The following is a 22,948-nucleotide window of genomic DNA, read 5'->3' as shown; positions in this document are numbered from 1 at the left end:
CCTTGAGTAGGGCCCAGGCATCTTTTGCCCGAGCCTTGGCTCCCGACCCACCCCCTCCCCCCGCAGGTAAGAGCAGCGTCAGCGTCAGCAAGCAACGGTCAGCGGCAGCCCCACCACCCCCACCTCCACCTCACACACTCACTGGCCCCTTGCGCGATGGCACGCCGGCATGTTGGCATGGGAACGCCAAGCCCGGCACGGTAGCGGCGGCTGACTGAGTAATGGCACAGCAGACCGCCGCGGCAGGCCACTTTGCACTCCTGCCTGCAATGCATGCACCCTTACATGTGCAGCCTTCTGGTATTTTCATGTGCCTGGGAGATGTGCGGGCATGGGGGCCCATGTGCCCCATGCCATTTGAGTGCCCGGCGGCGGCGCTGCCTGCCGCCGGGAGCCCGCACCAGCATCGGCACCCGTCGGCCTGGCAGGCCTAAGCTGCTAAGGATCCCCACGTCCCCCACCACGTTGTGGGGGTTGCGTGTCCGGCAGGACGGGGAGCGGGGCCAGGGTGGGGTGACCCTGGGACGCTCAGCTGGGGGGAGGGTGGTCGGAGCCATGGAGAGGGTGCTCCATGGTCCACCCCCTCTCTTGATGCCCCTTGATCACGTGTGCCCCCTGCCCAAGGTCTGCTCACGCGGCCTATCATAGCGGGGTGACTGTAACACAGGTTAACACAGCATGAACGCCCCACAGGTGCAAGCCGGTGCCTGCCTGCTGTCTACTCAGGCACCCGCCTTGCTGCCCCCCATGTTCGCAATGTGCAGTCCCAAGCCTCCCAGGCCGCCGCCAAGGCCCAGGCCGCCCAGGTACGCTGAGCTGGAATGCCAGCGTGGGCGTGCGCACCGGAGGGCGAGCAGAGCCGCATGACTTTGCCAGTCATACACACGTTTCGATGCGTGCCCTGTCAGCTGCTTGCGTTGCATGTCGCCTTGCTCCACCCCTGTTTTATTGCTTTCTCTGCTTTCGCCCGGTTCCCGTCCCGTTTCGGCGGGGAGTCTATGTTGCAAGCTAGTTCTTGCTTTACCAGACTTTAAGCCCACACAAGCAAGCAAGCAAGCAAGCATGACATGGCACACGCGGTGGGCTGCCGCCGCGCCCTGCCGCCCTGTGGTTGTGTTGTTGGCAAACAGTTGCTGCTGTTCTGGCCATGCCTGCACCCTGCGTTGCAGACCACCCCGGCCAGCTCCGCCGAGCCCGCGGCCGCCCCGGCCGCCGCCCCCTTCCCCTCCGCCTCCGCCAAAGCCGTCGCCGCCGCCTCCACAGCCCCGCAGAGCATGAGGAGCATGCACTGGGGCGCTGGGAAGCGCGGCCTGGCTCTTTCTGCGCCACCCGCCGCTGCGTGCTGTGCTATTCACTCTGGGGCAACAGCACTGCTGACGGTCATGGGAGCATAGCTGTGGCGCTTGGCGTGGGTGCGCCATGCATGACGAACTCACATATGTAGTTAGTGTGTAGCGCTTTAGCACAGTCCCCACGCATTTCAGGCACAACAACTCTTGAAATTAAGAGACCGGCCCGACAGAGAGAGCAGGCCGCCGCATTGTGCAAGTGCCAGGTTCGGCCGCCGCCGCCGCTGGCCCCGCCTCCCAGTCCGCACCCGAAATTTAAATATGAGAACTCAACCAAGAGCATACTGCTACCTGGAACGACTATGCACCGGGCCACCGTCCGTTCATGTGATCGTTGAACGCGAGACCACGACCTTACAGCATACACCGCGCACACCAAGGCCGGGGGCGCCGCCGCCTGCGCTTGCAGCCCCCACCGCCCGCCGCCAGCTGAGGGACAGACACAGGCCGGCGTGCGCGAACAAGGCCACCTGGGCACATTTGGAGCCCATTGCGGGGGCAGCCGGGCTCTGCGCACGCGGTCGATGGCGCGCGCAAGGTGCTGCAGGAGGGGGGGCGCTGGCCGGCGGTCCTTGGTTCGGCGCCCCCGGGCGCTGCGAATCCCTTGCAATGGGCGTGGATCGATGAATGGAAGCGAATAGACGGCATTTCCTGGGCGTGCCGCGGCCTGTTCGCTCTTGAACCAGCCCCAGGGAAGCCGCCCCAGGGGTGCAAACACACTTTGTTGTTCGGTGCCAGCGGCCCACTTCTTTGCGCAGCTCTCATTCGTTCCAATCCCTCCTGCCCGCGAACAACACTCAAGCAGAGTTGTAGCGCGCAGCGGGCTGCGCCCCGCAGGAGGGCAATGAAGGCTTTGGGCCTCTGCCTCCTGGCGGCCTGTTTGCTGCTCCCAGGCTGGTGAGAGGGGCTGCCAAGGGGCCAGCAGGCGCGGATCGGCTTGGTTCGCGGTGCAGCAGCGGGGGGGGGGGCCTCCTGCTGGGGGGGGTGAAAGCGCCGGCGGCGCTGCACCCGGCGGGACCGCAGCTGGGCCAGCAGCCACTGGTGTTCCAGCCACCCAATGCCTGCTTTTTTTGCCTGCGTGTTGGCCCTGCAGCTTGGCAGATGGCCCGGACTTCTCTCTAGACCTAGAGGATACGCCGTCAGGTGCGCTGGCATGGCCAGCCGCGCAAGGCGGCAGCCCGTTTCCCGCCGACCTCTCCCGCCGCCGCCGACCGCCGCCGCGCCGGCCGCGCAATAGCCCGCCGCCAGCAGCAGGGCCCTGGCCAACTCCCCAACACCCCTGCTTCCCCTGCAGGCTTCCGCCACCTGCTAAATGTCACCAACGACACTTCACGTGAGCATTCTTGCTGCCGCCCGCCCGCGTGCCATGAACACCACACTTGCCGGCAGCCAGCCAGCCACCACGGCCTCCCAGCTGGGAGGCGAGGCCGCCTGTGCCTGCATGAGGGCAGCATCAGGGCCAGACCATGGGCATGCATGCAGCCTGGGCACGGCGGTGGCGGCGCCGCGCGCCGTGCAGAGGTGCTGGTGCTGACCCGGAATTCGAATGCCTGCTCCCATGTGCTCTGCTGCAGCGCCGCCGCTGCCGCCCCCGGCCCCGCCGCCGCCGTCTTGCCCGCCTCCCATTGTGACCTTCATCGGCATCCTGCCTGACTTCACTGCGAGCGACTTCAATCTCGCGGCCCAGAATGCCTACACCACGCTGGTGTATCAGCAAGCGGTGGGCTCTGGCGGCGTTGACCCGGAGCCGCGCATCACTATGTTCGAGGACCGCCCCGTGGGCTCGGACATCTCGGGCATAAACGTGCACACCGAGGTCATCTTCCCGGGGCCGTTGTGCCAGGAGGCGGCAGCCGCCGCCTTTGCCGTCTACCTAAACACCAACCAGACGTGGATCAAGACTGCATATGGCACCAACGCCAGCGTGGTCTTCGTCAACCTTGGGTGCCTCGCAGCTGCGGTCAGCATGTGCGCAGCGTAGACCCGGCAGCGCCTGCGTTTTGCCGCGCTGCTGCACGCAGCTGTCCCGGGCAGCAGGTTGTCACATAACATGCTTGCACTTCCTGATCCTGCAGGCCTTTCCCGCCTCCGTCTTTCCCGCCGCCCTCACCCGCGCCGCCATCACCTGCGCCGCCGAGCCCCAAGCCGCCCTCTCCTAAGCCGCCGCCGAGCCCCAAGCCGCCCTCTCCCAAGCCGCCGCCGAGGCCCAAGCCGCCGCCGAGCCCCAAGCCGCCGCCGAGGCCCAAGCCGCCCAGGTATGCACAGCCGACCTGCCTGTGGAGGCTGGGGCAGCAGGATGGGGGTGTGTGGAGCATGCTGCGCACCCTGGTGTGGTGCTCCCATGTGCCCCTGCCACCCGCCTCCTGCCCACCCTCTGTGCTTAAGCTTGCTTCCGATCCTGCTGTGCAGCCCCAAGCCCCCGCCGAGGCCCAAGCCCCCGCCGAGGCCCAAGCCGCCAAGCCCCAAGCCTCCCCCTCGTCCCAAGCCTCCACCTCGCCCCAAGCCGCCAAGCCCCAAGCCTCCTCCTCGCCCCAAGCCACCACCTCGTCCCAAGCCGCCGAGCCCCAAGCCGCCGCCCAGGTATGTGCGCTGCTCAACTGGGGCATGCCGGGGCTGGCCTGCTGTTCGTGCACTCAAATCTGGACGGCGGGGCAGCGGCAGCAGTACACAGGTGCAAGACAGTGCCCTGCCTGCTACTGCTGCTGGCGCTGGCACGGCTGACTCTGTTTTTCCCGTCTGATTTGTGCAGGCCCAAGCCGCCGCCCAGGCCCAAGCCGCCGCCCAGGCCCAAGCCGCCACCCAGGCCCAAGCCGCCCAGGTATGGTCCATCTGGCTGCCACGACAGGCCCAGCAGGACCAGCACCATGCCGTGCTTGGGTGCTGTGGCGCATTGTGGCTCGTGCCCCCGTGGTCGTTTTGGCAGCCACAGCAACACCGTCTGCACATGCCACCGGCCCACCCTCGCCCTACTTCTCCTCTTCTTGCAGCCCCAAGCCTCCTCCCCGCCCCAGGCCGCCTCCAAGGCCCAAGTGCGTAGCTGGCATACTGCATGCCCATATGCTGGCCGCCTTGCGCTGAGCATGTGGGACTCACTTGGTGGATGGCAGGCACACACTTCATCGGCGACACTGTCCCAGCGAAGCTGCCGCCCTCCAGCCGCAGGCCACTCATGATTGGGTCTTGCTGTGTCCCGTACTGCCTTGCAGACCCCCCAAACCCCCGAGCCCGCGCCCTCCGCCCAGGCCCAAGCCGCCCAGGCCGCCGCCCAGGCCCAGGCCGCCCAAGCCGCCCAGGTATGCACCGCCGACCTGCTTGGAGTTGGCAGCAACAGGATGTGGAACGGTGGAGCATGCGACGCCAGTTTGCTGCGGTGCAGTGCATTCTGGTGTGGCGCTCCCATGCGTGTGTCTCACCCTTGTACTCTGTTTTTGTGCAGCCCCAAGCCGCCCCCTCGGCCCAGGCCTCCGCCGCGGCCCAAGCCGCCCAGCCCGTCGCCACCCAAGTTCCAGCCGCCGCCCCCGCGGCCCCGCCGCAAAAACACCTCGTGATGAACCAGATCCTGCATGCTTTGCATTCCAGTTTGGTACGATCGATCCCATTAGCGCACCTCACCGCCCTGCCCTGAAATCCCTCGCGCCGCGGCGTGCCGCCTGCCGCGCACGGGCTGCTACCACCGGCCGCAGGCGCCACCGCCGAGTATTCTCCCCTTTTCTTCACCCTCATCTCTTTGCCTCGCCTCGCTCTTGCTCTCCCACAGCGCCCGGGCCTCCACCCGTCGCACAGCTGTACATTACACACCCGGAGGGCTCAGTGACCTTTTCTGTGTTTATTGTTTGGCATTGCTTGTCCCAAACAACCGAGACAGCATTGATAGCGCAGAGAACGCTGGGTGTAAAAGCAGAGCCTCCCACACGAGTCCAGTGCCCAGCAAGGCCCTGCTGCGGCGGCTGCGCTGAACTGCAGCGCACTGAAGCCAGCACAAACTGATCATCCACAGGGTGTTCTGGCCAAACCTGCGCCTCGACACAGCCTGGCCAGACCTGCGCCTAGACACAGCCTGCACACAGCGTGCTCTGCCGCCGCCGCCGCCGCTGTGTGCAGGCTATGGCCCTGAAGATGGAGCGACACGCGGCGCCATCCCTCTACATCCCTCCACTTTCTCTTGATTCCCTGATCTTACAGCGCGACCACTGAACCGCCCCCAGAACACTGCATGCGGGCTTCGGCGTGGGCTGTGCCTCGCCAAGAGCCCGTGTTCGCAGGCCCCATCGCCTCTGTGCAGCCTGGGGATGAGTCCTGGATGACCTCACCCGCCTGCAAGCGCCCACAACGCCCAGACTTTGGGTTGGGACCTGCAGGGAAGCCAGTGCAAGGGCGCCTCTGGCTGGGCTTGACAGGGCGGGAAGGGCTGGGGAAGCCGCCTTGTCCTTATATAAGCACGCCTGCGTGAATCATCCTTCCATTCTCTCATCACAAAGCAGCCTCCACAGCTCGACTTCTCCCAGCCATCCCCCCAACTTGACTGCTTGCGTCTCTTGAAAGCTCCCTACACCCACTTGAAACCAGCCATGCGCTCCTGCCTCCCCCGCCTGCTGCTGCTGGCGCTGTGTGCCCTGCTGGCCAGTGCTGGCACCGCCCAGGCCCGCAGCCTGAGGCAGTTCCCCTCTTTTGGTGGCGCCCCGCCTGCCCCCGCCAGCAGCCAGTGCCTGGACCAGTTCAAAGTGTGGTTGGAGGGCTCTGCCACCTGCTCCGGCACCGCCGCCGACTGCTGCACAGGGCTGCTGGACCTGGGGGAGAGCTGCTGGCAGGAGGTGCTTGACAGCGTGGCGGGTGATCAGCAGTTGACCGAAGCAGCGTGAGTGGCGTGTGCCAGTTGGCGGCAAGGGGGGGTGCGGCCTGCATCTGCTGCTGCGGCACACTTGTGGCTGCTTACTCGACCGCTGTCTGCCTCCAACCCAGCCCGCCATCCCCCTGATACCCTTGCCCCATGCAGCATCACGCTGTTCCAGGGCTGCGGCCTGACCGTGACCCCTGTGGACCCCTTGCCCCCCACCAACACCACCGGCAACAGCAGCACCCCACTGGACGTGCCTCGGTGTGTGGACGACTTTGACGCCGCTCTCAACACCACCTGCTCCTCCGCCGGCGACACCGTCTCCTGCTGCAACTCCCTGTCGGCCCTGGGGGGGCAGTGCCTGTCCCACCTGGCCGCTTCCATGGCCGCAACCCCCGACCTTGCCAGCCTGCTGACCGCCTTGTGAGTGGCTGGGCTGGGGTGCAGAGCAGGGGGCGTGTGCGGCTCATGCTGCTGCTGTAGGCGTGTGTGTCAGGCTCATGGCTTTGCCCTGCCTGCTGTCTGCCTGATTGCTGTCTCCCAAACTCAACCAGCCTCTCCTCCTCTCCCTGCTTTGCCCGCAGCACCGGCCAGCTGGGGAGCTGCCGCATCCCGCTGCCCGGCAGCGATGGCACCGCCCCTCCCGCCCCTCCCAGCCCGGCAAGCCCCACATCCGGCGGCAGGTGCTTCGACAGCTTTGAGGCCGCCCTCTCCTCCTCCTGCGCCGCCACCGACCTCACCCCCTGCTGCAACGCGCTGGAGCTGCTGGGCGAAAGCTGCCTGGAGGAAGTGGGCACCTCTGTGATGTCCGACCCGCAGCTGATGGAGGCATTGTGAGTGGAGGGGGCTGCTGGCAGGACTGCTGCTGCTGCTGTGCACCCTGTGCCAGCTCCGCTCACGCGCCCTGCCCCTCCTTGCCACCTGCAGCACCGCCCTGCTCCAGGGCTGCGGCTACTCTGTCTCCACCTACTCACACCTCGCCAAGAAGCGCTCCCTCATCGCCGGCGACGACGCCGATGCCGCCGCAGCACTGGGCAGCGCCGCCTCCCTGCGCTCCCTGCCCAAGCCCCAGCCTGGCTGCGCCCTGTGCGGCGAGCACCCCCAGCAGCTGGCCAGCGCCGGCCCCGTGGCCCGCCGCTCAGCGCTGGTCACCAGCCCCAGCTTCCGCGGCCCGCACCCGGAGCTGCTGCAGAAGCTGGGCGGCGCCAGCCACAACTAGATGGCGGCAGCTACCACCCACCCACGTTTCATAACAAATATACGGTTTCATGAATACACACCTGCCTTGCCACATGATGTGCCCCCCCCCCCTCCATGCATGCAATACATGCATGCCCTTTTCTCTATGAATCCTCTCTCATCTGATGCGCCTGCACATGCTCGCCTTCTGCTCCCCCTCTTCTTCTTCTTCTTCCTCTGATTTGTCCCCCTATTGCTGCTCCCAAGTGAAATGAGTGAAATAAGTAGCGCCCTGTGCCTGTCTGCCCTGCAAAAGTCGGCATCCCCCTATGTAAGCACCACAGCGTTTGCTAGCATGGATGCGACACTGGCAGCCGCGGCAGGCGGTGGCAGCAAACAGGAAACAGACTGGGGGATTGGACAGAAGCAAACTGCATGCCTCGCTCCCCGCCACCTCCACTCCCTAAGACTGCCTCTGCTGCTGCTGCTGCGCTGCCGCCGCCGCCTGCCGCTGCTGCTGCCGCCCTGCCGCTGGGGCCAAGCGCTCGCCGTGGCCCATGGCCGCCGCCGCCGCCGCCGCCGCCGCCATGTCTGGCTGCTCCTGCTCCAGCAGGCTGAGGCTGACGGGGGCGCCGCCGGGGCCCATGCCGATCAGGGCATTCATGACTAGCACCTCCCACTGCCCGCCGCCAAGTAGGTTGTGCAGCAGCGTGGAGCGCAGGCCGCCCTGGCGCACCACCTGCGATGCATGAGGCGGGGGAGGGCAGGGGAGCAGCGGTGTGGCTGTGTGCGTGTGTGCGCGCGCACGCGCGTGTGTGCGCGCGCGACTAGCTAGCTGGCTGCCGGAGGGGGCACCACGGCAGCGCAGGCAAGCGAATCTCTGCCGCCGCTGCCAGCCGAAAGCCGGCAGGCTGGCCGCTGCCGCCGCCGCTCCCGCAGCTCACCCGCACAGTCACGTCGGATGACCGCTTGTTGCCCCGCACGGGCATGGTCACAGTGGCGATGTGTCCATCGTGGCTGATGGCCACGCTGCTGTTGTACCAGGGCCCCACCTGTAGCGGCGGCCCGCCCAGTTCGCCGCACAGCCGGGCGTGGCCCTCTGCCCGCTCCAGCACCAACCTACGGCAGCGGTGGCGGCGGCGCCGACAAGCACAGTGACTGTCCACGCACCGCAGCTCTGGGAGACAGGCAACCTAACTCCTGCAGCGGCAAACTCACCCTTTGGCTCGCAGGTAGAGCGCTGAGTCGGCGGCAGCGTCGGCGGTGGTGTAGGCCAGCGCTCCCACCAGCGCTGCGCCTCCCAGCCTCCTCAGCATGCTTGGTAGCGTGTGCGAGAGCCTTGGTAGGACGGTGCAGCCGGTTTCAGGGCGAGGCTGTGGGCAGACGATATAAATCCGTTACCTGGGGTGCTGGGCAATTAGGCAAGCTTGGTATGGTGTCAGAGCGGGCGTTCAGACCGGAAACGTTTCAGGTTGGGAGTGGCTTAGCTGGCGGCACAGCACACAACGCAGGAACCCTTGGATTGTCGTTTGGCGGCTCTGATGTGACTTCTGTTCACCGCCAATGCCTCGCCGTGTCGAGCAAAACGTCGTGACTCACGCGTGCAGGGTTTTGGCCCGCCCCGTCGACCTCCAGTGATCGCCTGGGGCAGGAGGTGCAGCCGGAGAGGAGGGCGCAGGGGGGAGCCGCCTCTCACGGGGCTGTTTGCCCGCCGGATGTCGGCCGGGCAGCAGCAGGGCGGCGCTGCGGCTGCCGGCGGCGCGCCCGCCGCCAAGCGACACAAGCCAGCGCCGCTGGCGGGCGTTTTGCTGTTCGTGCCCAAAAAGGTGGGCCGAGGGTTCCCTTATCTATCTCACCGCCTGTGCGGCGCCGCGGCATGCCGGCGTCTCTTTGCTTCCTTCCAAACACGATGCGCTTCCGCAGGGCTTGCCGCATTGCGCCACTGTGCTCAAGTCGTGGCAGGCGAGCGTGCCGGCGCTCGGTGGCGGCATCACTCAAGACCCTGCCTGCGCCGCCATCAGCCACGCCCTGGTGCCGCAGCCGGGGGGCGGCTGGGCCAGCCTGCCGCCCTGCCTGCGCCCGGGCAGCCCAACCGCGCCGCCCGGGCTGGCTTACGTGACGCAGCAGTGGGTCAGCGCCAGCCTGCGCAGGCAGCAGCGGCAGGCAGAGGGCGAGCACCGGCCGGCGGCGGAGGCGGGCGCGCCCGCGGCGGCGCCGGCGCCCCAGCCCGCGCGGCCGCCCTCTGCATACGAGGAGTGGCTGGGGCCGCTGTGGCGCCCAGAGTGCGCCGACATGGAGTTTGCCGAGCTCATGCTGCAGGTGTGTGTGCCTGTGTGTGTGTTACCCGCCTCCCTGGCTCTGGCCCCAGGCTCAGCCCCCCTGCCTCCCATTCTGCTGTCCCGACAGGGCGACTACGATGAGCAGCGGTGCCAGCGCATCGGCAATGAGCCGGTGGGTGCCTGTGCCCGCCGCCTGCCGCGGCCGTTTGCCCTCTCCACAGCCCCGCCCCGTGCGCCTGGCCCCGCCGCGGGCCGCTCAGCGCCGCCGCCACCCCGCCTCTCGCACCCGCACCTGCCACACCACCCCTGCCCTCCCCATCCGCCCCGCAGGTGGTGCAGGCGCTGCGGGAGCTGCAGAAGTACGAGGCCGCCCTCAGCAGCCAGTTCCTGACAGACGCCCTGGGCAAGCAGGTGGTGAACCACAAGGTGGGGCGCCTGGTGTGGGTGCCAGGGGCATGCCGTGGGTGCCGGGGCTGCCGCAGGTGCCGGGGCTGCCGCACGGGTAACGGGGTAGCAGCAGGGGTAATAAGGGGCGTGCAGGTGTAAGCGGTGCCATGCTGGCGAGCCGCTGGCGAGGAGGGCGTGCCAGCTGGCTGGACTGCTGCGCCGGCAAGCCCCTTCCTGGCCGGCCCCGCCTCGTGCCATGCCCGCCACCCGTCGGCGAATTCAGGTGCTCACCAGCCAACTTGCTCCCCCGCTCCGCTGCCCCCCCATGCCCCCTGCCCTCCAGTCGCTGGCCTATGCGCATGCGGCGGCGGTGGTACGTACGTGCGCGTACCGCCTGTCGCCGCCGCTGCAACCGGGCAGGCTGCCATACCTGGCAGACTCGACTGCGGAGGAGGTGAGCGAGATACTGCTCACCGGCACCTGCGACAAACTGGAGCGGTTCAGGTGGGAGGCGGGCCGGCGGGGGCAGCAGGGGCAGCGGGGGCAGCGGGAGCGGGGCCCGCCGCGTGGGGCCCTGCCGCGCTGCCAGCTGGCAGAGCCTGGCCAGCTCCCGTGTGGCCTGCCGGTCTCCACCCTGTGTCCCCGCGACACCCATGCGCAACCAGCACTTTCTCGGCGCCCCGCAGGCCTAAGCTGTCGTGCTGCGCCGCTCGTGTGCACCAATCACACGACCCCTGGCACGGCCCCTGTCTTCTTTGTTCTCCTGCCACGGGCCCCAAGCCCTCCACCGACGCCGCCCGCGCTTGCTGCAGGCGGGACGAGGCGGTGCGCGACTCCAAGGGCGTGCTGCGCCTGGACAGCGCCGGCGCCGCCACCCGCCGCCGCTTTGCCAGGCTGGTGGGCGTGGGGGCCAGCACGGCGCGCAAGTGGTGGGGCCGGGGGCTGAGGTGTGTGTGGCGCTGCGGGCGGCCAGGCCAGCCGAAGGCTGCTTGGGCCAACCTGCTGTCCGAGTGTGTATGAGTGTGGCAGAGAGCCTGCACTCAAAAACCCTAAATCGCAGGCGTGGTGGTGTGTGCGGCATAGGTCACCATTCTGTACAGACGGGCACAAGCCGGGCTGCAGCATCTGAGCAAGCTGGCCTCTCTGCTGGAGCCCCCTGCCGGCGCCTGCAGTACGTGCGAGGATGTGGAGGCGGCGGCCGCGGGCCAGGCAGCTTCCTGGCAGCCGCCGCTGGCGCTGACCGCGGCGCAGCGCTTTGGGCTGCGGTACCGCCGGGACCTGCTGGAGGGCATCAGTAAGTTGGTGGCGGTGCTGGGTGGCGGTGCTGGGTGGCGGTCTGGGTGGCGGTGCTACTATGGACGAGTGGATGCGCAGCCGGCGGCGATTGCTACGACAGCTGCTGTGGCTGGGACGGCCTGGCATGGCCTGCGAACGTCAGCCTCGGCTGCCGGCAGCTCCCGCCATATCCTCGGCACCTGGCCCTCCCTCCTCGCCCTGGCCCATCCACCCCTCCTGCCTGGGCTGCCGACTGCCTGCAGGCGCCCAGGACTTGGCGGAGATGCGGCAGGCGGTGGAGGCGGGGCTGCAGGCGGCGACCGGCGTGGGCGGCTGGCACGTGGAGGTGGTGGGCGGCACCCGGCGGCAGCAGCGGCCCCCGCCCCAAGCCCCGCAGCAGCAACGGCCGCCGCCCCAAGCCCCGCAGCAGCCGGAGCAGCAGCAGGGACAGCAGCAGCAGCAGGGACAGCAGCAGCAGCGGGAAGAGCAAAGGCAGGGAGAGGCCCGCCCAGGCCCGGAAGCGCCCGAACCCTTCGCCCCGCGCCGCTCTACACCCCCACCTGCCGCCGCCGGCGGCGGCGGCGGCGATGGCGGTGGCGGCGGCGGCGGCGGCGACGGGCGGCACCCTCCCAAGGAGTCCCACCGTGACCTTCCCCACCACGATGCCGACTTTGTGGTGTCCCACCCCACCTATGCCTGGCCCGACGACTTGATAGACCGGCTGCGAGATGAGCTGCTGGACGCGCGGCGCATCGTGCCGGCCGAGCAGGGTGCCATGTGCATGCTGCAGGTGGTGTGCCTGGGTCAGCTGGCATGCGCGGCTGCTGTGCCTGCTGGCTTTGCTGGCTGCTGTGCCTGCTGGCGTGGTTGGCTAGCCAGCTGTGCCTGCTGGCTCGCTTGCTGGCTGCTCAGCATGCTCGGTGGCCCGCCCTGCGCTGGCCCTGCCCTGCGCGCCCACGCCCGGGCCTCCGCCTTCTGCACCGCTTCGTGTACTGCTGTGCTGCTGTATGTACCGCAGAAACACCGCGCCGCTGACCTGGAGGCCAAGGTGGTGATGGAGGAGCTCACGGCCGCAGACCTGGCGCCCGAGGGACCGCAGGGCACCGTGGCGTCAGACAGGTGCGACCAGGGTGTGCTTGGTGGGCGGCCGCGGGCCGTGCCCCAAGGGTGGCGTGCTGGGCCAGTCCCCAGTATCACTGAGTTATACGGGATACCCATGTGATTATTGTTTGTCGTGCACTGGGCATGAATCGCACCGCCGCAGACTAGACCTCTAGAAGATCTTTCCTTTCATTTCTTTCTTTGCCTTCCTTCCTTTCCCGCCAGGCTCGACCACATGTTTGTTGTCTTCCGCACCGGCGCCGGCAGGCTGCGGCGCATGGACGTCATTCTGGCCACCCCCGCCCAGCTGCCCTACGCACTCATCGGCTGGATCGGTGCGCCGATGGCCGGCGCTGGAGTCACCCCAGATCGGCTTCTGGCGGGCGAGGCCTGCATGGCTTGCCTTGGCGTTGGAGCCTGCCTGGGCCTGCTTGGAGCCTGCCTGGGCCTGCCTGGGCCACCCATTGGTTGGAGCCTGGCTGCGACTGGCCTGGGATGACAGCCGGCTGCCGGCACCTGCCATGCCTGCTGGCCCGCGGCGCTGGCCACTCCATTGCATCGAGTGCTGCTGCCCGCCCCGCCTGCAGGCAGCGCTCAGTTCAACAGGTTCCTGCGCCGCCACCTCAACCGCCTCCACATGCACCTCAACAGCCAAGGGTGGGAGGGCAGGCTGCCCCTGCTCCCTCCTGCGGTGTTGTCACTACATGTGTATGCAGGGCTTTTGCTGCTCGCCAAGAGGGCTGAGCTGCTCGAGTCTGGCCCCACCCTGTTGCTGCCCTGCAGGCTGTACCGCATTTTGGATGGCCGCGTGGTGCGGGTGCCAGAGGGCGCGCCGCCGCTGGACAAGCACGGCCACGGCTGCTGGCCGCCGGGCTGGGGACCCTGCAGCGCGGCATCAGGTGGAGGGCAGGGCGACGAGGCGCCAGGGGCAGGAGCGGGAGCAGGAGGGGCAGCAGCGGCGGCAGCTGGGCCCGGGGGAGGCAGACCAGGAGGAGCGGTAGGGGGAGGTGGCACCAGCAGCGGCAGCGACAGCGGTAGTGGCAGCAGCCGTGGCAGCAGGGCGGTGCGGAGCCAGCGGGACCTGTTTGAGCTGCTGGGGCTGCCATACCGCGAGCCGTACCAGCGGGACTGCCCTTGACCAGCCCGTTTCTTGTATCACAAGCTGGCAGGGCAGCTGGACTGCCCTGAGCGACGCTGGACCCTGCCCTGCCTGCTCAGCCTGCTCCTCAGTTGCCCAGTTGTTTTCTGTGCGTGGTTGCAAGTACGGGCGCTCAGTTGTAAAGAAAGCGTGCATCATGGAACAGGGGACATGCGGGTTGGCAGCAGACTCTCAGCAGCAGGAACAGAAACCAGCAAAGCTCACACGCAGCCTGGACTCTCAGTGCACTCAGGCAAGCAAGCATTGGCACATCAACCCGCCGCTCGAGTGGCGTTCCAGCGTGCGGAAAGGTGACAGGAGCTTAGGGGAGGCTTGGAGGCGGAACATAGCACCGGGCCACCGCCGGCCAGCGCAGCCATGACCGAGGTGACTCGAGGTGGTTGTCACGACCTCTCGGTGACTCACTCTCGAAGGCTTTGCGGCTTCATTGCGCGGGCGCGGTGTCAGTCCCCGCCTTGCGGGGGCTGTTGGGCAGGTGGTTGGGGTCATAGACCAGAGAATTGGCGGTGTACTCTTCCGTGGGGTCGCTCATCTTGCGGCTGCTGTACACCCGCCACCACCTGCATGCAGCACGCAGCAACACCGGACGGAGCATCATTGAGGCCGGTGCTGTGCTGCCTGGATGCGTGGCGGCACGTGGCGGCACGCTGCTCAGCGGTGCTCACCTCTCCATGGAGGCCTCCAAATTGGCGCTCTTCTGGGGGGACTTGGGCCCGTAAATTGCCTGCAGGGCAAGGAGTGCAGGGGCGGCTCTGGGATGGCGGCGGCGGCCAGGCGGGCAGCGCCCGCCCGGTCCGCATCCAATCCCAGACAGCAACGGGCGACGAACAAACTCCAGTGACAAGCGGCTACCGCGAAATGAAGCAGCTCAGAGGCCCACCGACACCTGACACCGAGCCACCGTCCTTGCCTGCAGAACCTCGTCCGGGCACTTGCCAGTCTTCACTTTCAGCGTTTCCATGTCTGTACAAGCCATTGGAGGGCAGAGCGGTAACGGGGCGAGATGGCGCAGGGGCTTGTAGGCGGATGGTTTCGGAGCGAAGGCGAGGAGCCCCAAAATGATCACTTGAGCTGAGTGAGGCACAACGTGCAGCACGAGGGGTCGCCCGATGCCGGGGGCTAGCGGCTTGCATGCAGGCACTGCCAGCGATGTGCGGGTGGGCGCTTGCGCCACAGCCGCGTCTGTGGCAGCCTTACATCGAGCGCACCACAAAGAAAAATTGGATGCCAGGCAGCAGCAGCGCCTGGGGAGGCCTGCCCTCACTTGCCAATAGAAATGCTGCGTGGCGCCTACGAGCGCGCCCGCTTCCCGCCGCCGCTCCCGGACTTGCGCTTGCGCCCGCCGCCGGCAGAGGCCTTGCGTTTGCGCCCGGCGCCGCCGGACGAGGAGGCCCTGCCCTTGCGGTCGCCGCCGCGGCCCAGCGGCTCGCCCTTCTCCCGCTTGTAGGTCATGTACGCCTTCTGGCCCCACAGCTTGTTGCCGCTGGCGTCATAATAGACCTGCAGCAGGGGAGGAGGAGGCGGGCGAGATGTGATGAGGCATTGCGAGAGACAACAGCCGCTGCATGTTTGCGCGCTGTGAAGGCGGGCTAATGATCACTCGGGGTGGAGGTGGGAGGGCGGCGAGGAAAGCAAGGCATGTGCCAGGGCCAGTGGTGGCACAGGGCAGGCCGGGTCTCCCGCAGACCCAGGCACACACCATATTGGTACACCAAGAGCCGCATGCCTCACCTTGGTAGCCCCTTCCTCGATCCAGCAGCTCGTCAAGCCGCCGCCGCCGCCCTCGCCAGCCCCGCCGCCGCCGCCGCCGCCGCCGCCTCGGTCGCCTTTGCGGCCGGCGGCGCCGCGCTTGCGCCCGCCCGCTGCGCCACCCATGGCCGCCAACGGGCTGGAAGCGGCGGCGGCGGCGGCGGCCTTGGAGGCTGCAGTGGCGCCGCCGCCGCTGGCTCCCGAAAACTGCTGGCGGTAGTCAATGTACACAGTTGAGCCATCCCTGCAGCACACATCGCTCACCCATACACACACACGTCACGTACGGGTGCAGCAATTGCAGGAAGCAGGTGGGCCCTGGCAGCAGCAGGCGCCAGGGGCAAGGCACGCAAGGCAGGGCAGCAAGCCGCAGGCGGCAGGGCAGGCTGCCCAAGCACACACAGCCCACCTGGGGTCCTGGCCGCCACGCAGCGCGGCAACCGGCACAAAGTCTGGAAAGCGCGCCCACCACGGCGCGTCGCCACCCGCGGGCCCCGCTGCCGCCTTCCAGCCTCCCGCTCCCGCGGGCCGCGCGTGCGGCTGCTCCACCCACTGCCGCTGCTGGGATGCCGGCTGGCCGGTGCCTCCAGCAGCACCAAAGCCGTCTGTCGCATCCTCCTCTGGCGCCTGCCAGAATACCGCAGGCTCCTGCTCCTGCTCCTGCTGGTGGTGGTGGTGGTGGTGGCGGTGGTGGCTCCCCTCCTGCCATTGGGCCTCCCCGCCCAGCCACTGCCGGCCCTGGCCTCGCGGCGGCTCCTGCCCCTGCTGCCACCCCTGAGCGTCCCACCCTCCAGGCTGCTGCTGCTGGCGCTGATCCCAGCGCTGCTGGCCGGCGTGCCACGCTTGCTGGCCGTAGCCGCCGTGCCGGTCCGCATCACCCCACGCCTGCTGCTGCTGCTTCGGAGCTCGCTGCTCCTCCCACCCGCCCTCCTCCTCTGGGCCCTCCTCCGCTGCCTGCCAGAACACCTGTGGCCCGCTGGCTCCGCCTGCCGCTGCTCCAGCTCCCGTGTCCTGCTGCTGCTGCTGGACGCCCTGCCCCCAAGCCTGATGCTGCCACTGCCACTGCTGCTGCGCGGGTGCCTCGGCGCGTTGACTACCCGGCAGCGGCTCCCGCTGCTGGGAGGGGCCGCCGCTGCTGTCAACCAGACTGGAAACCTCCGGCTCCTCCTGCTGCTGAGGCTGCTGAGGCGGCTTCTGCTGCTGCTGTTGAGGCTGGTGCTGGTTTCTGCGCTGCGGCGCCGCCGGAGCCGGCGCCTTGGGCTGCTGCCTCGCCAGCTGCTGCTGCTGCCGCTGCTTCTGGGCGGAGGCAGCCGGGCGGCGGCGCTTGGCCGTGCTGGGCGCCTGCAAGAAGTCGTCGTCGCTGCTGCTGTCAAACACAGCCGCAGGCCTGGCGCGCTGCGGCTGCTGCGGCTGCTGCTTGGGCTCCATACGGGGCGGCTTGAAGGTGCGGTGCTGCTGCCAGGGCTTGGCACCGGCACCGCCGCCGGCAGCCGCCGCCGCTGCGGCGCCGGCACCCGCCGGCCCGTCTGGCAGGCTGCTCAACCGGGCCACCGCATCAACCGCCTCTGCCGCTGCGGCTGCCGCAGCAGCCATGGCTGGTGCCCCAACCGCTGCGGTAGCGGCCAGAGTGATGCGCTGCAGGGCAGGCAGAGCGAGGCAGAGACCGGGACCTAATGGGCAAACGAGTACACGAAGGTGGGCCCCTCGGGCCGCTGAAATGGGATGAGCCCCGGAGTGTTTATGACGAATACATACAGGAGTGCTGGCAGTGACTGGGGGAGGGTGCCACCAGGGCTCGCGGAACAGCTGACCAGCGCGGCATAATGCTGCCAGCCACTCACCGATCCCTTGGCCGCCGCACCGGTGCGAGCAAATGGGTTGCCCTTCGGTTTGGCCCCCGCGCCTGCCGCCGCTGCCGGCGCTGCTGCCTCTCCTGGACAGGCCGCGCCTGCAGGTGGCTCTGCTGGGTCTGCTGCAACCTCATCCGAAAAGGGTGTGCTCTGCAGACTGAGCAGCGCTGGCCCAGAGGGGCGGGGTGCGGTGGCGGCTGAGGGAGCCGCACCCTCAGCTGCCCAGGCCTCATCCGGCGTTAAATCCACCTCACACTCATGCTGCTGCTGCTGCTGCTGCTGCTGGGGCATGCGGCTGTCTCCAGCCTTGTGCAGCCGCCGCAGCCCCTGGCCAACCGTCTGGGTCCCTGGCAGCTGCTGCTGCGCCCTGGGTGCTGCGGCCTTGCCCTTGCTGCCCCATGCCACATCACACAAGTCGGCATCATCGTCGCTGTCGTCCGTCCGACCACCCGCCGCCACGGCTGCCGCTCCGCCCAGGCCTCCCTGCACAGCAGCTGGGTGGGGCTCGTGGCTGCGCAGCCCTACCAACACAGCAGCACAGGGCGAGCGAGGGGCGGCACCAGCGAGCCCAAGCATCGGCTGCAGCCCACCCACCTCGCCGCCCTCCTCCTCCTCGTCAGCGAAAATGGAGCGCAGCCGCTTGCGTCGTCCAGTGGAAGTCAAGCCCGGGCGCATGCCAGTGGTCAGGCGGGACCGCATGCCGCTGCCGCCACCAAACCCGCCGCCATGGTGTGCAGTAGCTGGCAGCGGCCTGGTGGCCGGCCCCTCGGCGGCCGCCGCAGCCTGCTGCAGCTCCTCGGCTGGGCTGCGCCAGCCTGCCGGAGCCAAGGCCTGCTGCTGCTGGGCCGCGGCGGCATGCGGTGCTGGTGCTGGCCCCGTTGCTGCTGGCAGATGTGCCTGGCCCGCTGGTGCTTCTGCCTGCGGAGCTTGCTGCGCAGCTGCTGGTGGGTGCTGAGGTGGCGGCGGCGACGTGCCCAGGTCTCCCAGCAGATCCCAGTTGGGTGCATCGTCATCCTCCTCATCCTCATCCCAGCTGTCTTTGTCGCCATCGCTTCCAGCCTTGACTGCTTGGGCGGGTGGGGCAGGAGTGGCCCTCCGCTGGAGGTCCAGAGGCAGCAGGGCATGGCAGTGGTCGACTGCCGCTCCTTGTGCTGCCTGGCCATGGTTGCTGGCGGCCGCAGTGATGTCCACGAGAGCAGCAGGGCCGCCGCTGCCGCCTGGGAGCGCCAGAGGCGACGGTGGCCCCGCCCGCGCGCCAGGCGACGGAGCCCCCGCCCGCGAGCCGCCGCCACTCAGGCTCAGGCGCTTGCGCAGCAGCGCTCTACAGCAGGTCGGCAGTGACACAGGCGCTGTTAACTTCACGGGAAGGCGCCCGGGGCCCCGCCGCAGAGAGCAAACTGTGCCCACCCGTTTGTTGTTGGTGCCGCCATGTCCGCGGTGAATCAATCGGCTGCCATAGTGTCCAAATCAAATAGATAGAGGCAACGCGACGCTGTTCATTTTCAATGGCCTGCGCCTGCGGCGCATGATTTGGCGAGGCCTGCCTCATGATGGTGCCAAATTGCCCCAATCCGTCCCAGGCTCACGTGCTGCCATCTGCGCCACTCATCAAGAGCTCCAGAAGCCCAAAGGCCCTCCGCCCTGCCAACTCGCCATCGCAAAACACCGCGAGGCCTCCCTGTCGGCCGCCTGAGCGCACCAACTGCTGCTACACATAGCATCCAGACCATCACACTCGCTCAGTGGCCGCCCGAGGCACGGTAGGAGGGAGCAGCAGCAAGCGGCGGCGGGTCGGGCAGCCTGCGCCACACCGTGTGGCTGCCTCGAGGCTGCCGCCTGCGGCGCCTGGCGCCATGAGCGCCCAGCAGCTCAGATCGGTGGATGACCTGGAGGATGCACTGCTAGAGGTGATACTTGCGCACGCCTGCGCAATCGGTGGCGCGGGTGCGCCGCCCACGCCGTGCTACCGCCACAGCGCCGCCATCCCGCAAGTCTGCAAGCGCTGGAGCCAGGTGTATGTTCAGGTGCGGCACCTGTCGAGGGGCCTGGGACCCCTGGAACCTTCGCCCAGAGCCTGTGTGCCGCCTCTCAGCAGAGCGTGCTGGGCGCTCGCGTGCCGACTGCCGCCGCGCCGCTCGTCGCCGCCACCCCCGCTGCCACCCTCCCAACCGCTCCCCACCCGCCCCGCCATCCTTCTGGTGGCCGCCCCCACCGCAGAGCACCGTGTTGTGGCAGGAGCTGCGCCTGGATTGGGCAGTGGTGCAGCAGCAGGCGGACGGCGGCGGCGTGGCGTTTGCTGCTGCCGCCGCCTGGCTCGCCTCGCGCCTGCCGTACGCGCGCCGCCTCATCTTCCGCGGCTGCCATGCGCTGGCAGGGCTACCGCAGCACCAGGTGGGGCAGGCAGGGCTGGCAGGCAGGACGGCAGGCAGGGTGGCGGGTAGGCCATGCATGTCAGGGCCTCCCAGTTTTGCACAGGCATGCCGCCCCTCGTCCAACCCTCGCCCTGGTTGCCCGCAGCTCTTCCCGGGCGGCTTGCGCAGCTCCCGCCTGCGCGAGGCGCTTTTCCTGGATACCCGCGGCAGCTTCGGTCCAGAGCTGGGCCTGCTGCGGGGCTGCCCCGGCGTGCAGGCGGTGGGCGTGGACTGCCCATTGCACGCCGCAGGCAAGCCCACGCCGCCGGCACGCCGCCGGCACACCGTGCACAGCGGGCCATGCCAGTCACTAGGGCGTATGCTGTTGAGCAGCTGTGTCCCATGCCACTGAGCATGTGCTGCCTCGCTTGCCTGCCCGCCCGCAGGGCCAGCCAACCCACTGTGCCTGCAGGGCGAGGCGCTGCATCAGCTTGTGGCGCTGCCAGCCCTGCAGCGCTTGGATCTGCGTGTCGACAAGGCAAGCTCTGGGCCTGGCTCGCGGCTGGCTGCCTGCATGCTGCGGATGCTGCTGGCCTTGCAGGCCGGAGCGGGCACAGAGTCTGGGGCTCGCCTGCCGCAGCCACACACGCCGCCCGCCCTCCCATGCGCCCGCCTGCCTGCCTACCTGCCGCGTGCCTGACCCTGCAGCTTGTGGGCAGCACGAGCGGGGTGGTCACCGCGCTGGCGGGGCTGACCCAGCTGGCGCTGAGCTGTCGCATGGAGTCGGCAGCTCTGGCTCCAGACCTGCTGGAAGGGCTGAGCCAGGTGCCTGCTGCCGCTGCCGCCGCAGCCGCGGCTGCTGTTTGCGGGCTGCTGCTGTCGCTGCTGCTGCTGTTGCCTGCTGTTTGCGGGCTGCTGCGGCAGCGGCAGCGGCTACTTGCTGCTGCTGGTACAAGTGGGGCGCACCGCTGTACCTGCCTGCCTGGCCTCTCCTCTGGCGGCCTGCCAGCTCCTCGAGCGGAGCCGCCCCGCGGCCGCCCTCTGCCTTGCAGCTGCGGCGCCTGGAGCTGCGCACGGTGCGGCTGGCCCAGTTCACGCCTCGCCTTGCGCAGGCCCTGGCCCGCCTCACGCACCTGGCCTGTGCAGGTGAGCACGGCCGTTGCTGCGCCGCATGCATCCGCTGCGCTCCCCTCTGCCCGCTTGCCAGCTGAAGCTCCTCCACGGCTTCAGCTGTGCCGCGCCGACCTCCCGTGCATCTCGCCCGGCCCCCTCCCATGCGCCGTGCGCCCCTGGCTGCTCCCCGCGCAGACGTGCTTGCGGCGCAGCCCCGCCGGCGGGCGGGCATCCAGCTGTGGGAGGGCCTGCGCCACCTGGCATCCCTGCGGGAGCTTTTCCTGGAGAACCAGAGCGGCGCCGGCATGCCGGGGAATGCGCTGGCCTGCACCGGGCTGCTGGGCCTGACGCTGCTGTCCTGCGCCGTCCAAGACTGGCCGGCGCTGCCGCGGCGCTACGGTGAGCGGCGCTGGGCGCGGCGCCGGCCACAGGCAGCCTCGCACCTGCCTCCCGGGCTCACGCCCCGCGCATGCATAGTGGGCCTGCCGGCTGCTCGCCGCCTGAAGGATGAGCATGCTTCCGCCCGCGCCCGCGCGCCGGTCCGCTGCTGCAGCCGGCGAGAGCGGGTGCATCGGCAGGCTGCAGTCGCTGCACCTGGGGTCGCTGCGCCTCGCCCGGCCCGTGCCGCCGCAGCTGTGGGCGCTGGCGGCGCCCGCGCTGACCTCGCTGACCTGGCACAGCGTGACCAGCTTCCCGGCAGCTGAGGAGCTGCACCTGGCTGAAGGCCCGCCGCAGCAGCTCATGCAGGCGAGCGGCCACAGCCGGCAGGCACTGGGGGCTGGTCGCCACCACTGCTGTGCTGTGTTCTTTGCATGTCTGGGCTCGGGCTGTTGCGCCACGCAAGCGACGGGCTGTGGGTGGTGGGTCTGGCACGCTGCAGCGCTTTGCCTGCTAAGAGCGAGGCTCGCCCTGCCACCCACGCCCCGATCCCCTCACCCATCTGCACCCCCTCTCTACCTGCCCTGCCTCCCAGCGCAGGCGGCCCCAGTGCCGGCAGAGTGGGTGCACCTGCAGCAGCTGCAGGCGCTGCAGCTGGAATATGCGCAGCTGGATGTGGTACCACCAGCAGTACAGGTGAGCATCACGCAGTACGGCCGGATGCCGTACCACTGGCCGCGAGGGGGGCAGGTTACAGTCCCGGCTGGCCCTCCCAAGCCGCCAGCGGAGGCGGGTGCGCCACAGCGGCGTCCCCCAGCAACCCCCCCTCCCCAAGCTTCTCCCCAAGGTCAACAGCCCCTCCCTCCACCCTTCCCGTGCCTGCTCCTGCAGGGCCTGCTGCATCTCACCTGCCTGTCGCTGGAGGGCAACCGCCTGACCACGCTGCCGGTGGGGCAGTATCTCACGGGCCTGGAGCGGCTGAGCCTGGCCAACAACGCACTGGCGGAGGTGCCAGAGGGGCTGACCGCTTGCAGCAGGTGTGTGGTGGACACTCGGCTGCCATGTGCCTGGAAGCTGCGCTAGCTGTGCTCAGCTGGGCTGCCGGCGGCTAGCCATTGATGCGACTGCGGCCAAGGATTGCCACGGCGCTGCCCCCGTTGCCGGATGCCGCAGCCTGCGGGAGCTCTCCCTGGCGGACAACCCGCAGCTGGTGGTTGGCAGCGCGGCGGCGCAGCAGCTGGCGGCGGCGGTGCCTCACCTGGAGCGCCTGCGCCTCAACATGGAGGTCCACTGTGGAGGGGAGGGCGGGGAGGGCGGCGGCGGTGGCGCAGGCGCGGCAGGGGGCAAGCTGCGGGCACAAATGGAGGGGCTGCAAACGCTGACGCAGCTGCTGGGCAACCGGCTGGTGCTGGAGCCTTGAGCCTGCGTTCCCAAGCTGCCGTGCCATTCCCATAGCAACTGCCATCGTTCAGGGATCAGATCACGACAAGGATGGGGTCGTTCTGGCTGGCTGCTCAGCTCCCTCCTTGCACCCCCCCATGCAAGGCAGCCGGCAGGAACATGAGCTAACCCAGCAGGAGCCGCATTGCTGGCGCTCATGTCGAGCGTGCCCCCGCCTGACCCTCTCGGTATGATCATATCACAGCTGTGCTGAGCATACAGCCCCGCAAAACCAAAGACGGCGCTTTGGCCATTGCTCCCACCTCGCCCAGTGCGCTCTGACAAGCCTCGCCTCGCGTTGAGGGCCGCGACATTCATCGGGATGCAGCGCTGGCTGCTCCTGTGCCTGGCGGCGTGCTTGTGGGCCACAGGGAGCAGGTGTGAGGGGTGCAGCAGCATGCGCCTTTGCACTCATTCATTCATTCATTCAGCACACAGCCCGGCCGCCTCTTGCTCGAGGGCGGCCCACTTTGGCCTGGGCAGCCCGGGCCGCCCTCCCCCCCG

The 22,948-nt window shown here is 68.8% G+C and overlaps 4 protein-coding genes across 4 annotated transcripts; 2 read left to right on the top strand and 2 right to left on the bottom strand.

The window, feature by feature from the left end:
- Positions 1 to 7,825: 7,825 nt before the first annotated feature.
- Positions 7,826 to 8,678, bottom strand: CHLNCDRAFT_52642 (hypothetical protein; the record flags this gene model as incomplete). Its single annotated transcript, XM_005847279.1, has 3 exons — positions 7,826 to 8,101; positions 8,307 to 8,481; positions 8,581 to 8,678. The coding sequence occupies 3 exons, from the start codon at positions 8,676 to 8,678 to the stop codon at positions 7,826 to 7,828; spliced, it is 549 nt and encodes a 182-aa protein (XP_005847341.1).
- Positions 8,679 to 9,271: 593 nt separating this feature from the next.
- Positions 9,272 to 13,542, top strand: CHLNCDRAFT_52641 (hypothetical protein; the record flags this gene model as incomplete). Its single annotated transcript, XM_005847452.1, has 12 exons — positions 9,272 to 9,393; positions 9,450 to 9,681; positions 9,769 to 9,813; positions 9,972 to 10,067; positions 10,372 to 10,532; positions 10,841 to 10,975; positions 11,201 to 11,322; positions 11,567 to 12,093; positions 12,322 to 12,422; positions 12,630 to 12,739; positions 12,992 to 13,061; positions 13,188 to 13,542. 12 exons carry the CDS (start codon positions 9,272 to 9,274, stop codon positions 13,540 to 13,542), a joined length of 2,076 nt encoding a protein of 691 aa, XP_005847514.1.
- A 1,311-nt stretch (positions 13,543 to 14,853) lies between these two features.
- Positions 14,854 to 18,771, bottom strand: CHLNCDRAFT_134538 (hypothetical protein; the record flags this gene model as incomplete). The annotated part of the gene is made up of 6 exons (XM_005847278.1): positions 14,854 to 15,063; positions 15,295 to 15,556; positions 15,722 to 16,947; positions 17,154 to 17,645; positions 17,757 to 18,483; positions 18,749 to 18,771. The coding sequence occupies 6 exons, from the start codon at positions 18,769 to 18,771 to the stop codon at positions 14,854 to 14,856; spliced, it is 2,940 nt and encodes a 979-aa protein (XP_005847340.1).
- Positions 18,772 to 19,015: 244 nt separating this feature from the next.
- CHLNCDRAFT_134537 (hypothetical protein) lies at positions 19,016 to 22,424 on the top strand (the record flags this gene model as incomplete). The annotated part of the gene is made up of 11 exons (XM_005847451.1): positions 19,016 to 19,186; positions 19,380 to 19,553; positions 19,680 to 19,793; positions 19,986 to 20,042; positions 20,222 to 20,338; positions 20,566 to 20,659; positions 20,822 to 21,025; positions 21,180 to 21,407; positions 21,600 to 21,700; positions 21,896 to 22,041; positions 22,178 to 22,424. The coding sequence occupies 11 exons, from the start codon at positions 19,016 to 19,018 to the stop codon at positions 22,422 to 22,424; spliced, it is 1,653 nt and encodes a 550-aa protein (XP_005847513.1).
- Positions 22,425 to 22,948: the final 524 nt, after the last annotated feature.

The sequence above is a fragment of the Chlorella variabilis genome (assembly GCF_000147415.1).
Source record: "Chlorella variabilis unplaced genomic scaffold CHLNCscaffold_11, whole genome shotgun sequence".
Taxonomy (NCBI): Eukaryota; Viridiplantae; Chlorophyta; class Trebouxiophyceae; order Chlorellales; family Chlorellaceae; genus Chlorella; species Chlorella variabilis.
The sequence above is the reverse complement of the archived record's forward strand: the minus strand, read 5'-3'. Positions and strand labels throughout refer to the sequence as shown.